The following is a 16,478-nucleotide window of genomic DNA, read 5'->3' on the forward strand; positions in this document are numbered from 1 at the left end:
AATTAAGATTATATCTTATTAGAATAAGTATATTTTTAATACAATCATAAATAGAAAATAATTACGTTGTGATATTACCATTCAAACACCAATTGGGATATAATCCTATAATATAATGCTAGATAGAATATGATTAGAGATTTAACAAATCATAAATTTAAACAAATATATTTTACTACTATTCAAACATTAAAAATGCGAAAATATGATACAATGATATAACAATAGATGAATTATGATTAAATATTCTAATATATATAGATGTAATATTTCAATTCCACCTCCGTATATTTCTTAGTATTTACATATCTATTGTAACAATATTAAAACAAACTATTAAAAATAAAAAATTTTATAAAAATATCATAAACAACATTATATATGTATATTAAAAAATTATAAAAATACATTTTAAAAATTTTTAAAAATAAAAAAGTAAATTTTTAAAAACTAAGCATCATACGGATTTTAAATTAATATATATTGATAATATTTATAATGAAAATTATAAAATAATAATTATTTAGATGGAGGGATTTGAATATATTTATATTTAGCAATTTATCAAAATCAAACCCCCGAAATATAATAATCATTGGTGTTCAATTTGAGTTGCAATATTTTGTTCACGTAGAATTAGAATAGATAGCCCAATATCTTTTTCTATTATATCTCTCTATTTATATGAAAATACACTTCAACAAGAGCTCCTGCTAAGTTTCGGTCTCTCTCTCTCCAGATTCTATCTTTAGATCAATCTCTCTTCGCACACAACAAAACCCTCTCTCGAAGAAACCCTAGATTTTTCTAAACCTCGATTCTTGATTATTTCACCCTTTCAATTTTGATTTATTTTCATTGGATCAGTCTCTACTTCGATCGATTGTCCGTTAATTATATAATTGATCGACTCTTTACTTATATAGGCAATGTTTTTATCTTCTTGTTGATTTTAAGATGAAGTTAAAGCGCAAGAGGGCCGTGGAAGTGGTAAGGCTGCAATAAAGTTTCAATCTTTATGTGTTTTTGTGTGTATAATATGTGTGTTTGATTGTTTCTTGTTGTTTTTGCAATAAAGTTTTGTTTTTTTTGATTGTTTGATGGTTTAGGGTTAGTTTGTGTGGTTTGAATATGTCTATTTATCTTAGCACTTAAGTAACTGGTCTTAATTTGTTTAAAGATTGAAACTTTAGTGATGGTTATTTGTAGTTTGACAAATCTAACATGTTTTGTTTACCGAGTAATCGCTATGCTTTTGTGTTTTGTAACTTTTGTATTAAAACTGATGTTGAGTGTAGTTAGAGAGTGTGTGTGATTGGCTTTGTCGCCTTTCGATTTAATCGGGTCTTTAATTTTGATTTAGTTTTGTGGTTTTGAGATGAAAAGTGTAATGCTTACGTTTCTTGTGGAAGTTTTCAGAAATTTTGATAAGACTTTTGTCCTATTAAAGTTTTTAAATTTAGCACTTAGTATCAAGACAGTATAAGTACTGGGTTGCGGGTTAAACTATATTTGGAAGTTTTAAAAATTAGCACTTAGTATCAAGCGGGTATAAGTACTGGGTTGCGAAAGAGGCTAAACTAGATTTGGAGTGATATTGCTCAGATCAATTTATTTTTATTGTGATTTTCGTGTCTTTGACCCGAATGGACACAGTATGATTTTATTCGTTTTTTCAGATCACTTCAAGTTGCAATATTAATGCCTCTGCAAATCTTGCAATAAATATTCTAAGAATCAATTTATCAATATGTAAATTATGAATTGCTTTTAGAGTGAAACTTCTGTTATGTGATAGAAATGTTAATGTCAGACAATATGGTGTTTGGTGTGTAATTTTACGAGTTGCTCTTAAATCCACTCAGATAAAAATGCATTATGGAAAAAATGGAGAAAAAGGCGAAATTTTTGTATTATATACATGTTAGATGTAAATTGCTTGCATTTATATCTGAAAAAATAAATAAGTTGGGTCGTATATTCTGTAATACTAACTTAGCCAATTTTTATTTTCTCAATCTGGTAGCCACCGAGAATTAGGTCATTCATCAATAATGTCATTGCTACTCAGCTTGAAAGTATAGGTGAACCCTTAAGAAGCTTTGTCTGGGACTTCGATAAGGTACTGTATGCATACTGATTGTGTTAAATCTCTTTCCGCTCTCTTGCAGTTTTGCTTGTACTGATATGATTGTTTTGCAGGGAGATTTTCACCAATGGGTTGATCTTTTTAATCACTTCGATTCTTTTTTTGAGAAGTACATAAAATCAAGAAAAGATTTGCAGGTTGAGGACAACTTCTTGGGATCAGATCCTCCTTTCCCAAAAGATGCTGTTCTTCAGATTCTCCGTGTAATTAGAATTATATTGGAGAACTGCACCAATAAGCACTTTTATAGCTCCTATGAGGTAATTGCTTGTTTTATGATGTTCTAATGTAGTGGGTCTGTCGAAATCCATTATTGTATACCAGTGTGCTTATGGGACGAGTATGTTATTAATAGTTTCATTATTAATTAGGTTAAGCTTGTTTCCTTTACCAAATTTTCTTTGTTTTCTGGCAACTTTAAATATATGCATATCGTTGCAAATGCAGCAGCATCTTTCATCCCTACTTGCTTCCACTGACGCTGATGTGGTTGAGGCTTGCCTGCAAACATTAGCAGCATTTTTGAAGAAGGCTGTTGGAAAGTATGTAATAAGGGATTCTGGTCTTCATTCAAAATTATTTGCTTTTGCACAAGGTTGGGGAGGAAAGGAAGAAGGCCTTGGATTAGTTGCGTGTGCCGTACTGGATGGATCAGACCAAGTCTCTAATGACTTAGGTAGCACCCTTCACTTTGAGTTCTATGCAGATGATTCCTCAAATGTACTACCTGCATCAGAGCAACCAATTCAAGGGTTGCAGATTATTCATTTGCCGAATGTTAACAGCTACCAGGTATCTGACATTGAACTTTTGCAGAAGTTAGTTCAGGAGTACAAAGTCCCTTCTGCATTGAGATTTTTCCTATTGACAAGATTGCGGTTTGCTAGAGCTTTCAGCTCTCTGGCTTCACGCCAACAATACACATGTGTCCGCCTTTATGCATTTATGGTTCTTGTGCAATCATGCAGTGACACAGAAGATCTAGTGTCTTTTTTTAACACCGAGCCTGAGTTCATTAATGAGTTAGTTACATTGTTAAGCTATGAAGACGCAGTTCCTGAAAAAATCCGAATTCTCAGTCTGCTTTGCTTAGTTGCTCTTTGTCAAGATCGTTCACGCCAACCAAGTGTTTTAATTGCTGTAACCTCTGGCGGTCACCGTGGCATTTTGTCTAGCCTTATGCAGAAGGCTATTGATTCGGTCAGTAGTTCGTCAAAATGGTCAGTCATTTTCGCTGAGGCGCTGTTATCTCTTGTTACTGTTCTGGTTTCTTCTTCATCAGGTTGCTCTGCCATGCGGGAAGCGGGATTTATACCCACCCTTCTACCACTTCTTAAAGATACAGATCCCCAGCACTTACATTTAGTCAGCACTGCAGTACATGTTCTAGAAGCTTTCATGGATTACAGCAATCCTGCAGCTGCACTGTTTAGGGATTTGGGTGGCTTGGATGATACAATTTCGCGTCTAAAAGTAGAAGTTTCCTATGTTGAAAATCATATAAACCAACAAGGTGCGTCTGTTGTGAGTCCTGCATTTCGTACTGAGGTAGCTGCTGCCTCGTCTTCCGAGCTTGATAGTGGGCAACCACTATATTCAGAAGCATTAGTTGCATCACATCGCCGGTCTTTAATGAAAGCTTTACTGCGTGCCATATCTCTGGGGACTTATGCTCCTGGAAGTACATCACGGATATATGGTTCCGAGGAATGCCTGTTACCGCTTTGCTTATGCATTATATTTAGAAAGGCAAAAGAGTTTGGTGGTGGAGTCTTCTCACTTGCAGCAACCGTAATGAGTGATCTTATACATAAAGATCCTACATGCTTTTCTGTATTAGAAACAGCCGGTCTTCCTTCTGCTTTCTTAGATGCTATAATGGATGGTGTCCTTTGTTCTGCCGAAGCTATAACATGCATACCACAGTGCTTGGATGCGTTGTGTCTGAGCAATAGTGGTCTACAGGCTGTGAGGGACCGTGGTGCTTTAAGGTGTTTTGTGAAGATATTTACCTCAAAGATATACCTGCGTGTACTTACAGGAGATACTCCAGGATCCTTATCTAGCGGGCTTGATGAGTTAATGCGCCATGCTTCCTCATTGCGTGTTCCTGGAGTGGAAATGTTAATTGAAATCATGAATGCCATTGCAAAATTAGGTTCCAGTTCGGAGGTATCCCACTCATCTAATGACTCTCAGGGCTGCTCCACACCTGTTCTGATGGTTACTGATCCCGAAGAACAGAATCTGATCCAAATGGGAGGTGATGAATCATGCCAGGCTGAAAGCTCTGAAAAGCTCCCTGAGCCAACTTCTGATGCCTTACTGACAAATATAGAGTGGTTCCTCCCGGAATATATAACAAATGCTACTCGTCTTCTTGAAACAATTCTTCAAAATTCTGACACATGCCGTATTTTTATCGAGAAAAAGGGAACTGAAGCTGTATTGCAATTTTTCAGATTACCACTTATGCCTCTTTCAGCTTCTGTTGGTCAGAGTATATCTGCTGCATTTAAAAATTTTTCGCCACAGCATTCTGCATCTCTTGTTCGATCAGCCTGTTCATTTTTAAGAGAGCATTTGAAATTGACTCATGAACTTTTAAGTTCATCTGGTGGAACACACTTTATTCAGCTGGAAGTTGTAAACCTGATGAAGCTGCTGAGGTGTCTTGCTGGTCTTGATGGTATTGTTTCTGTTTGCAGTTCTTTGCTGAAGACTACAACCGTTGTTATATCTGAATTGGCCACTTCAGATGCAGATGTGTTGAAAGAACTTGGAAGGGTTTATAGGGAGATACATTGGCAAATATCATTGTGTAGTGATATTAAGGTGGACGAGAAGCAGAATATCACAGTAGAATCCGAAAATGCAGAGGCTGCTGTATCAATTACTGCTGGACGGGAGAGCGATGATGATGTAACTATTCCTGTGGTGAGGTACATGAATCCTGTTTCTGTGAGGAACAACTCACATCCCCAGTGGGGTATAGGACGTGATTTTCTTTCAGTGGTTCGCTCCAGTGAAGGTTTTAGTCGTCGTAGTCGGCATGGGTTGGCACGCATCCGGGGAGGAAGGACAAGTAGAAATTTGGAAACTCTACAGATGGATTCTGAGGTAACAGCCAATAGTATTGAGCTACCTTCTTCTCAAGATATGAAAAAGAAAAGCCCTGAAGTACTTACTATGGAAATTCTTAAAAAACTTTCATCCACTTTGCGGTGTTTCTTTGTTGCTCTCGTCAAAGGTTTCACATTGCCAAGCCGTAGAAGATCTGAGACTGGCTCATTAGGCGCTGCTTCTAAGAGCATTGGGACAGCCCTCGCGAAGCTTTTTTTGGAAGCTTTTGGTTTTTCAACATATTCCACTTCGGCTGAGCTATCATTATCTGTCAAGTGCCGCTACTTGGGCAAGGTAGTGGACGACATGACAGCTCTCGTATTTGATAATAGACGACGCACCTGTTATACAGCAATGATAAATAACTTTTATGTCCATGGTACCTTCAAAGAGCTACTAACAACATTTGAAGCTACGAGCCAGTTGTTGTGGACGCTGCCTTACGCACTGCCACAATCTACTATTGAACATGACAATAGTTTAGAGGGAGGGAAATTAGCTCATAATTCGTGGTTAGTTGAGACGTTGTTGAGTTACTGCCGCGTGCTTGAGTATTTTGTCAATTCAACTATACTTCTATCTCCAGCTTCTGCTTCCCAGGCCCAGTTGCTCGTTCAGCCTGTTGCAGTTGGTTTGTCAATTGGGTTATTCCCGGTTCCTAGAGACCCAGAAGTATTTGTTCGAATGTTGCAGTCCCAGGTCCTTGACGTGATACTTCCTGTGTGGAACCATGCTATGTTTCCAAATTGTAATCCGGGTTTTATTTCGTCTGTTGTCTCACTTGTTACACATATATACAGTGGTGTTGGAGATGCGAAGAAGCAGATTGGTGTGACAGGAAGTACGAACCAGAGACTGGTGGCTCCTCCACCTGATGAAAGTACCATTGCCACTATTGTAGAGATGGGTTTTACAAGAGCAAGAGCTGAGGAAGCACTTAGACATGTTGGGACTAATAGTGTTGAGATGGCGATGGAATGGCTTTTCTCACACGTTGAGGATCCTGTGCAGGAGGATGATGAACTGGCACGGGCTCTTGCTTTGTCCCTAGGTAGTTCCTCTGAGATGTCAAAAGTTGACAACACTGATAAACCAGTTGATGATATAAGAGAAGAGGGATCAGCAACTGTGCCTCCTGTTGATGACATCCTTGCATCAGCAATGAAACTGCTTCATACTAGTGATACAATGGCATTTCCGCTGACAGATTTGCTTATTACTCTTTGCAGTCGGAATAAAGGCGAAGATCGTGCAAAAGTTACTGCATACCTTACTCAGCAGCTTAAGCTTTGTCCTCTGCAGCTTGTAAAGGATTCAACAGCCTTGTGTATGGTTTCTCATACTCTAGCATTGCTTCTTAATGAAGATGAAAATTCGCGAGACATTGCTGCACGTAATGGTATTGCTGTCATAGCAATAGATTTTCTGATAAACTTCAAAGCAGGAATTGTACTAGATAATGAGCTTGTGGTCCCAAAATGTATTACTGCTTTACTTCTTATATTGGACATTTTGTCACAATCCAAGCCTAAGATTCCATGTCAGAGCATCCAAGCTAATCCTGTCGGCTCTTTAGCTGATCCCATCAGTGAGCCATCTCCAATTTCAGCTCCAGAACATGCATCAGAGACAAAGTCAGCTCCTGAAGAAGGACTAGGAAAAAAGTTAGCTGCCGATACTTTGGACAGGGGAATGGACGGAACAATTGAGAATATATTTGGGAGTTCAACTGGGTATCTGACTCTTGAGGAAAGCAGTAGGTTACTGGTAGTAGCTTGTGAGTTGATAAAACTACATGTCCCTCCTCTCGTCATGCAGGCCCTATTACAGTTATGTGCTCGTTTGACAAAAACACATGCTCTCGCTTTGCAATTTCTTGAATTCGGAGGATTGGTCGCTCTTTTTAATATTCCAATAAGCTGCTTCTTTCCTGGATATGACACTGTGGCCTCTGCTATTATACGACATCTCATTGAAGATCCACAGACACTACAAACAGCAATGGAGTTAGAAATTCGGCAGACATTGAGTGGGAATCGCAATGCTGGGCGTGTTGCGGTACGTGCATTTTTGACATCAATGGCACCTGTTATCTCAAGAGATCCAGGTGTTTTCATGAGAGCTGCAGCAAGCGTGTGCCAGTTGGAATCGCCCGGAGGAAGAACGTTTGTTGTATTGTCGAAAGAAAAAGAGAAAGAAAGAGATAAATCAAAAGTCCGCGTAGAATCGGGAGCTCTCCCTAATGAATGTGTCAGGATTTCTGAAAGTAAAATCCATGATATACCAGGTAAGTGTGCAAAAGGACACAAGAAATTTCCTGCAAATCTTGCGCAGGTTATTGATCAGCTGCTTGAAATTTTAATGAAATATTCTGCACCTAAGCGTGAGGAAGGTTGTACAAATTATTCGAGTGCAATGGAGGTAGATGAATCTCTAACCAAGGTGAAAGGTAAGACGAAGGTTGATGATACAAGGAAGACTGAGTCTAACACTGTAGAGAAATCAGCCGGGCTGGCGAAGGTAACTTTTGTGTTGAAGTTATTGAGTGATATTCTTCTCATGTATGTACATGCTGTTGGAGTTATACTTAAACGAGATGCGGAAATCTGTCAACTCCGGGGACTTAATGTTTTGGAATCTGCTGGACACTGTGGGATACTGCATCATGTTTTGAATTATCTTGTTCCTCCATCCGTTGACAGAACATCTGGACCTGATGAATGGAGAGTCAAGTTATCTGAAAAAGCTTCATGGTTTCTAGTGGTTTTGTGTGGTCGATCAAGTGAAGGACGTAGACGTGTGATAAGTGAAATTGTAAAAACTTTAAAATCTCTGTCAAATTTAGAAAGCAATTCATCCAGAAACCATTTATGGCCAGATAAGAAAGTTCTCGCTTTTGTTGACCTGGTCTATTCTATTTTGTCGAAGAACTCGTCTTCTAGTAACTTACCTGGTACAGGGTGCTCCCCGGATATTGCAAAAAGCATGATAGATGGAGGAATAGTTCAGTGTTTATCAAGCATTCTTCAAGTGATAGATTTAGACCATCCTGATGCTTCTGAAGTTGTAAATCTCATACTCAAGGCTTTGGAGATCCTAACTAGAGCTGCTCATGCGGGTGAACAACTCTTTAAACCTGAAACTTTGGATAAGAAAAACCTTGTTGGTACAGGTCAGAATTCGGATAATCAAGTTAATGCTACATTGGCCGCTGAGACCGTAGAATCTGATCAGAACCATCGTCTACACCAAAGCAACAGCGAGGGGGGTGCAAACCAACAACCTGATGGAAGTGCTCAGCGTGAAAATGCAGTTCCTAACCAATCCTTAGAGCAAGAGATGAGAATTGAAGTGGATGAAACCGTTACTAGCAATACAGCGACGGATATGGGGATAGATTTTATGCGTGAAGAGATGGAAGATGGTGACATGATAAATAATGCAGAACAAATTGAGATGACTTTTCATGTGGAGAACAGGGGTGACAATGATATGGGTGAAGAAGATGATGATATGGGGGTTGATGGGGAGGATGATGAGGACGATGATGAGGGTGAGGATGATGAGGAAGACCTTGGAGAGGACGGTACTGCCCTGATGTCACTAGCTGATACAGATGTGGAAGATCATGATGACGCTGCACTGGGAGATGATTACAATGATGACATGGTTGATGAAGATGAAGATGATTTTCATGAGAATCGTGTTATTGAGGTGAGGTGGAGGGAGGCTCTGGACGGGCTAGATCACCTACAAGTACTTGGGCAACCTGGAGTTGATAGTGGCCTAATTGATGTAGCTGGTGAGCCTTTTGAAGGAGTAAATGTTGATGATCTTTTCGGCCTTCGCAGGCCTATGGGTTTCGATCGCCGTCGTCAGACAAGTAGGAATTCCTTGGAAAGGTCAACTACAGAAGGAAATGGTCTTCAGCATCCTTTCTTGTTGAGAACAACACAGTCAAGTGATCTTGCATCAACTTGGTCTTCAGGAGGAAACTCATCCAGGGATTTAGAGTCACTTTCCGCTGGAAGCTTTGATGTAGCTCACTTGTACATGTTTGATGCACCCGTCCTCCCTTATGATAATGTCCCAATCGGTGTGTTTGGTGAAAGACTTAGTGGTGCATCAGCACCTACATCGGCTGATTTTTCTGTTGGTCTAGAGTCTTTACGGGTTCCGGGACGAAGAGCACCTGGTGTGGGTCGGTGGACCGATGATGGTTATCCTCAAGTAGGCAGTCAGGCTGCAACTGTTGCACAAGCAGTTGAGGAACATTTCATATATCAGCTGCGTGGTAATGCTCCCTCAGAAAATCCTCCCGAAATCCAGTCAAATGTCTCAGAATCGCAGGAGAAACACTCTGATGGTCCTTTGATCAGTGATAGTCAAATAGCTGTACGTATTGATGGAAGTGAAGCACAGCAAAGTGAAGATCAACATTGTGAAAGTGGTCATGAAACAGCTCAAGAAATTAATCAAACTGGTGACGGCATTGGTGTTGGGGTCGAAGAAGTAGGTGGAGATAATCTTGACAGTACATCAAATATTCCTGATAATATGGAGATCGGAGAAGAAGTACCACAGAGTGATGCACCATTTCAGGATTTGAACAATGATGTGTCAGCAACAATAGATTTCCGTTCTAATATTGATACATCAAACTTAGAAATGTCTAATCCTGGACGTGGTGATTGCCATGGTTCTTCAGCTCATGAAGATGATGACATTGTCATGAATGGCAGCCAGATGGAAGAGAATCCGACTGGTGAACCTGTACCTTCTCAAGCTGATGGAGAGGACCAACCTCTAATACCAAACCTTAGGGTCGATCAAGACACTAGTGAGATTAATGTATCCCATTTGAGTGATGAAGCTCCTAATGCAAATGGAATAGATCCGACATTTTTAGAAGCGCTTCCTGAGGATCTCCGTGCAGAAGTTCTTGCTTCGCAGCAAGCTCAGCCCGCTCAACCTGCTCCTGCTCCTACACCTACGTATGCACAACCTACTACTGAAGAAATAGATCCTGAGTTTTTAGCCGCCCTTCCCCCGGATATCCAAGCAGAAGTCTTAGCTCAACAGCGTGCACAGAGGGTTGCACAGCAGGCTGAAGGACGACCTGTTGAAATGGATAATGCTTCAATTATAGCTACTTTTCCTCCAGATTTGCGTGAAGAGGTTTGCATTTTGATCTCTGGCCCTATAAATTGCTGAACTATGCTAATTTCCTGTTTCATCGTGCTAGGTACTTTTGACTTCATCTGAAGCTGTTTTATCGGCATTACCATCTCCATTACTTGCTGAAGCTCAAATGCTCAGGGACAGGGCAATGAGTCATTATCAGGCTCATAGTCTATTTGGGAATAACCACAGGCATACTCATCGTAGAAATGGCTTAGGATTTGACCGCCAAGCGGTGATGGATAGGGGTGTTGGTGTTACAATAAGTCGACGGACATCTTCCGCTACTGAAGGTTCAAAATTAAAGGAAGTTGAAGGCGAACCTCTCCTGGATGCTAATGCTCTGAAAGCACTGATTAGGCTCCTTCGCTTGGCACAGGTAGATTTTTTCCTCTCTTAATATTGGCTGAAACTAGAGTCATCAGATGGATGCCACATAATTGGTTTCAAGATTTAATTATTCTCCAGTTCATTCAAAGTTTTTTTTGGAATTTTATGTTGTGTTAGCTTAAGCCAAAAAGGCAATTTAATGTTTATGCTTTTTTATCTGCGAGGTTCACTTCTTTGCATGGCTATTTCTGTTTTGCAACTTGTATATTATGCCTTTCAGCTCTGAGTTTTGGGTATGTTGTTAACCTGAACTGAACTATTTTATAGCCTCTTGGTAAAGGTCTTCTGCAAAGACTCTTGTTGAACTTATGTGCACATAGCATTACAAGGGCAAATTTAATCCGCTATCTTCTGGACATGATCGATCCCGGAACTGAAGGCTCATCTAAATCAACTTGCCAAAGGTTGTATGGGTGTCAGTCTAATGTTGTTTATGGTCGATCTCAGCTGTTACATGGTACTATTTCTTTTTCACACAGTTGAATTAAGTTACTTGTTATTTCTTTACATTAAAAACCTACATCTTTACAAACTTGACAGGTCTTCCTCCTCTGGTGTTGCGTCGAGTTCTTGAGATAATGACTTATTTGGCCACCAACCATTCTGCTGTTGCCAATATTTTATTTTATTTTGATCCATCTATTGCCCAGAACTCTTTGCATCCAAATTGCTTGGAGATGAAAACTGACAAGGGGAAAGAAAAGATTGTGGAAGAAAAAGATATGGTAACTTGTACAGGAAGGCCGAGAGAAAGGGATGTGCCTTTAATTTTGTTACTAAAGCTCTTAAGTCAGCCACTTTTCTTGCGCAGTGTTGCTCATTTGGAGCAGGTGGGTTGTTAATTGGTGGTTTTGTTTTACCATTTTGTTATCACTTGTGCTACTACTTGTCAGTCAGGTATGGGTAATATATTAAAGATCATCGTATATATTCTGCTGTAGGTAATGGGCCTGCTTCAAGTAGTAGTTTTTGCTGCTGCATCAAAGCTGGACTGTGAGGCTCATTCTGAACCAGGAGGAGCTTCAATTTCTGAGACTTTTTCCGTAAAAGCAGGAGTAAGCGGTGTTCAAGACAGTTCGTCTGTGTTGGAACGGGAATCAAATTCAAGCGGTCTACTACAGAACTTAGTGCAGTCTGAAGGGGAATTAGCTCTAGATACCATACAATCTAGTGATGGGTTGACAACATCAGTTAGGCAGAAAAGTTCCAATGCGCGGGACATCTTTATGCAACTGCCACAGTCTGACCTACATAGTCTCTGCAGTCTTCTTGGGCATGAAGGGTAATGACTATGCTCCAATGTTTGGTAGTTTTCATTTACTGCATTGAACTGTTTAATTTCTGTAGTTCTCATTTATTGCCTTGAACTGTTTTATTATTGCTTCATTGTCCTGTGTGGTCGACTGGTGTATGTTCTACACTCGCCAATTTCTGTGGCACTTAAATTATGACCTCGACTATAAGCTAGTTTTTTTCATGGCCAGGCTTTCAGACAAAGTTTATCTGCTTGCTGGCGAGATATTGAAGAAGCTGGCACTGGTGGTTGCTCCCCATCGAAAATATTTTATATTAGAGCTTTCAGAGCAGGCTCATAATCTGAGCAGCTCAGCTGTAAGCGAGCTAGTGACACTGAGAAATACACAAATGCTGGGTTTGAGTGCTGGGTCCATGGCTGGGGCAGCAATACTCCGTGTGCTGCAAACACTCAGTTCTCTCACTTTGCCAAAGATAGAGGGGGAGAAATCTGTTGAAAATGATGGTGAACAGGAAGAGCTCGCCACTATGTGGAAGTTAAATGTTTCTCTTGATCCCCTGTGGCAAGAATTGAGCAACTGCATAAGTGCAACTGAATCACAGTTGGCTCAGAGCTCTGTCAACTCAATAATGTCGAACACAAATGTGGGGGAGCAAATACAGGGTACATCCTCTCTATCCCCTCTTCCACCTGGAACTCAGAGACTATTGCCTTTTATTGAGGCCTTCTTGGTGTTATGTGAAAAACTACAAGCAAAATCTTCAATCACACAGCAAGATCATGCCAATGCAACTGCAAGAGAAGTAAAAGAATTTTCGGGGAGTTCAGCATCATTTTCTACAAAGTGCGGAATAGATTCTTTGAGAAGGCTTGATGGTGCTATTACATTTATGAGGTTTGCTGAAAAGCATCGTCGCCTTCTCAATGCCTTTGTTAGGCAGAATCCTAGTTTGCTGGAGAAGTCTCTTTCCATGATTCTTAAAGCACCGAGATTAATCGACTTTGATAACAAAAGAGCCTATTTTCGTTCAAGAATCAGGCAGCAGCATGAACAGCATATCTCTGGTCCATTACGGGTTGGTGTTCGACGAGCATATATTTTGGAGGACTCATATAACCAGTTACGAATGCGACCTACCCAGGAACTGAAGGGGCGATTGAATGTACATTTTCAAGGAGAAGAGGGTATTGATGCTGGTGGTTTGACGAGAGAGTGGTATCAATTGCTGTCAAGGGTTATATTTGACAAAGGAGCTTTACTTTTCACAACTGGCGGAAACAATGCAACTTTCCAGCCTAATCCTAATTCTGTTTACCAAACAGAACATCTGTCGTACTTCAAATTTGTTGGCCGAGTGGTATAGTAAATGATCTTTAGCTGTGATATATATTGTTGCATTGATGTTAGATATTTTTAACGTTTTCTACTTAATTGAAACATATCTATGTACAATTCCTCACAGGTTGCAAAGGCACTTTATGATGGGCAACTGTTAGATGTGTACTTCACTAGGTCCTTCTACAAGCACATTCTTGGTGTGAAGGTTACTTACCATGATATAGAGGCTGTTGATCCTGATTACTACAAAAATTTAAAGTGGATGCTAGAGGTTAGTTAATACACATGTTTCTCAGTTGTTTTTGGAACAGGTTGCACACTTGAGACCTGTTCTTAGCTTCTTTTTTTCTCTGTGTCCAATCAGAATGATGTGAGCGAGATACCTGATCTGACATTTAGTATGGATGCGGATGAAGAAAAACACATCCTTTATGAAAAAACAGAGGTACATACTCTCTAGTACTGTCCTGAATTTAGTAATAACCAAATCTGTCATTATTATTTATTATAGTACTGTCCTGAAATTAAGTAATAACTAAATCTGTCATTAGTATTTATCATTTAACAACGGCAAGTCAATTTCCTCTTCAATAATCTGTCATTAGAATTTAACAACGGCAAGTCATTTTCCTCTTCAGTATAATTTATTATCTTTGTAATTGATTTTCCTCTATTTTTTCCAAAAACAAAATGTATGCGTAGTTTATTGCATTTCTTCTTGCTATCAGGTTACGGAGTACGAGCTTAAGCCTGGAGGAGGAAATATACGGGTCACTGAGGAAACAAAGCACGAGTATGTTGACCTTGTGGCTGAACATATTCTCACAAATGCAATTCGTCCTCAAATTAATTCCTTCTTGGAAGGGTTCAATGAGCTGATACCAAGGGAACTTATTTCTATATTTAATGATAAAGAACTTGAGCTTTTAATAAGCGGGCTTCCAGAAATTGAGTGTAAGTTTGCTTTAATTTTTACTTTTCTATCTAGAGACATTTGCATCTGTTCCTCATCTGAATCTTTAGTAACACAACTTACTTGCAGTGGATGATTTGAAGACCAATACCGAGTACACTGGCTACACAGTGGCATCTAATGTTGTTCAGTGGTTTTGGGAGGTTGTCAAAACATTTAACAAGGAAGATACAGCAAGATTTTTGCAATTTGTCACTGGTACTTCGAAGGTAATATTACTTCCTAGGGAATAAAGCTGCTTATGATTTGTCAATAGCTAGAAATGACCTGGCTTCCTTTTCCTTTCCCTCTGCCTCGCAAACATCCAAAACAGAACCCCCTTTCTTTTACCTTTGTTTGCAAATCGTACTTAATACACAATCAAAAGCTTTATACTCATTTTAAACTTTTTCTAGATCAAATTACTACAGTTAAGTGAGTAGAGGAATACTAAAAAGAGAAACCAACTACCTTACACTTTTTTAGGAAAAGCTCTCACAGTTTGAAGTTAGCTAGCATGGATACTTGTAAGTACACTAGTTTATGTAGAAAATCCATAAGGAGTATATAGATAGAAGACGTCTTCTCTTAGAAATGAGACATTGCATGTACGGGGTTGTGAGTGCTCTTTTTGTTTGTTAAACATTTCTTCTTGTGCTCGCGTGCTAAATTTTATTTTAGTGGCCAAGGCAAAATACATTTAATGCCATGCAGCAAGGAGCACAATCATTAAAATATGAAATTACTAACAACATTCTTTTACAGAATAGTCTTACTTTTTTTTTTTTGCTAAATAATAGTCTTACTTTTTATTTCTAAAGACCAATATTTACTGTTATATAGGTTCCTTTGGAAGGATTTAAAGCATTGCAAGGAATTTCTGGTCCACAAAAGTTCCAGATTCACAAGGCCTATGGAGCTCCTGAGAGGCTGCCATCAGCGCATACCTGGTTAGTAATCTGAGATTGACTCCTGGTTTTGTAGTGTTTTAAATTTTTAATTAAGTGCTCACTGTTTCCAATTAAAAAAAATTGAATAGAAATTTTGTTTATCCTTTGCCAGCTTCAATCAATTAGACCTACCCGAGTATGCTTCCAAGGATCAACTTCAAGAACGCTTGCTGCTTGCCATCCATGAAGCTAGTGAAGGGTTTGGATTTGGTTGAAAAGAATATAAGGGCATCGCTTTCAGCTTTGCTATTTGTCTGTACATGTTAGTTTAGTTAAATCCTTCTCGTAGTCTTCGGTTTACAAAAATTCTACTTGTAGATGATCAGGCTTGTTGTGAATTTTTTGGCATATAATGATCTGGTCATTGTAATTATCACAACTGAAGGTTGGGGTTGTGTCGGGTGCCTGGGAAAGGATATGTACACTTCGACGATATTAGGGATGTTACTCTATTGTTAACTTAGATTATCAAATATGGATTCGGCAGTTGATACCCACGTGTCTGGGCTGCTGTATGTGATAGAAATATTTTTGCTATTTAATCTTTATATATATATTCTTTAGTATGTGTTCGATGGTTTACCGGCCTTTAATCAACTCCCCTGGTATTAAGAATGTTGTATATATCTTATGAAATGAGCATTATTAGACTTGTGGGTCTTATACATTTCTGGCATATCTTGCATATTACACCAGCGTTCTAGAGAGCTGAGGTGGCGGATGACCCATTAGAGCATCTCAATAAAGGGACCCATGGGGGATAACTATTGCCAAATCACATAGTCCCAATCCTACTAGATTATTAACATTTCAAATAAAATTCTGAGCATGTATTTTAAGTCTCTTATCTAGTATGATTGTATAACTTATTTTTAAAATTTTATTTTTTAAATAAAAATTCAAAAATTAAATTTTTATTCAGAAAATGAAAATCTTAAAAATACGTTATAAAATTATACTAGATAAGAGTTTTAAAATACGTGTCAAACTTTTAATTTCAAATGTTAAAAATGTATAGGGATGAGGGTTATCTCTCATCAATATCAAAGTTGGCTCCCTTTAACTTCAATAGCTAGCCCTCACTCAAAAGATACTTAAATAATCCCCAAAGTAACTCAAATAAAATAATAAATAAATGA

At 38.9% G+C, this 16,478-nt stretch overlaps 1 protein-coding gene across 2 annotated transcripts; it reads left to right on the forward strand.

Annotated features, from left to right (window-relative positions):
* Positions 1–679: 679 nt before the first annotated feature.
* On the forward strand, positions 680–15,905 carry LOC141707965 (E3 ubiquitin-protein ligase UPL1-like). 2 transcript variants are annotated; one of them, XM_074511417.1, is made up of 15 exons: positions 680–990; positions 2,027–2,122; positions 2,203–2,409; positions 2,597–10,450; positions 10,518–10,832; positions 11,111–11,300; positions 11,384–11,673; positions 11,785–12,125; positions 12,328–13,456; positions 13,562–13,708; positions 13,802–13,882; positions 14,166–14,391; positions 14,480–14,619; positions 15,233–15,339; positions 15,452–15,905. In XM_074511417.1, the coding sequence occupies exons 1-15, from the start codon at positions 958–960 to the stop codon at positions 15,552–15,554; spliced, it is 11,259 nt and encodes a 3,752-aa protein (XP_074367518.1). In that variant the 5' UTR covers positions 680–957; the 3' UTR covers positions 15,555–15,905. The 2 variants fall into 2 exon arrangements, with proteins under 2 accessions (XP_074367518.1, XP_074367519.1); XM_074511418.1 differs by having other exon boundaries at positions 2,600–10,450.
* The last annotated feature ends 573 nt before the right edge of the window (positions 15,906–16,478 follow it).

The sequence above is a fragment of the Apium graveolens genome, chromosome 2 (genome assembly GCF_009905375.1).
Source record: "Apium graveolens cultivar Ventura chromosome 2, ASM990537v1, whole genome shotgun sequence".
Classification (NCBI taxonomy): domain Eukaryota; kingdom Viridiplantae; phylum Streptophyta; class Magnoliopsida; order Apiales; family Apiaceae; genus Apium; species Apium graveolens.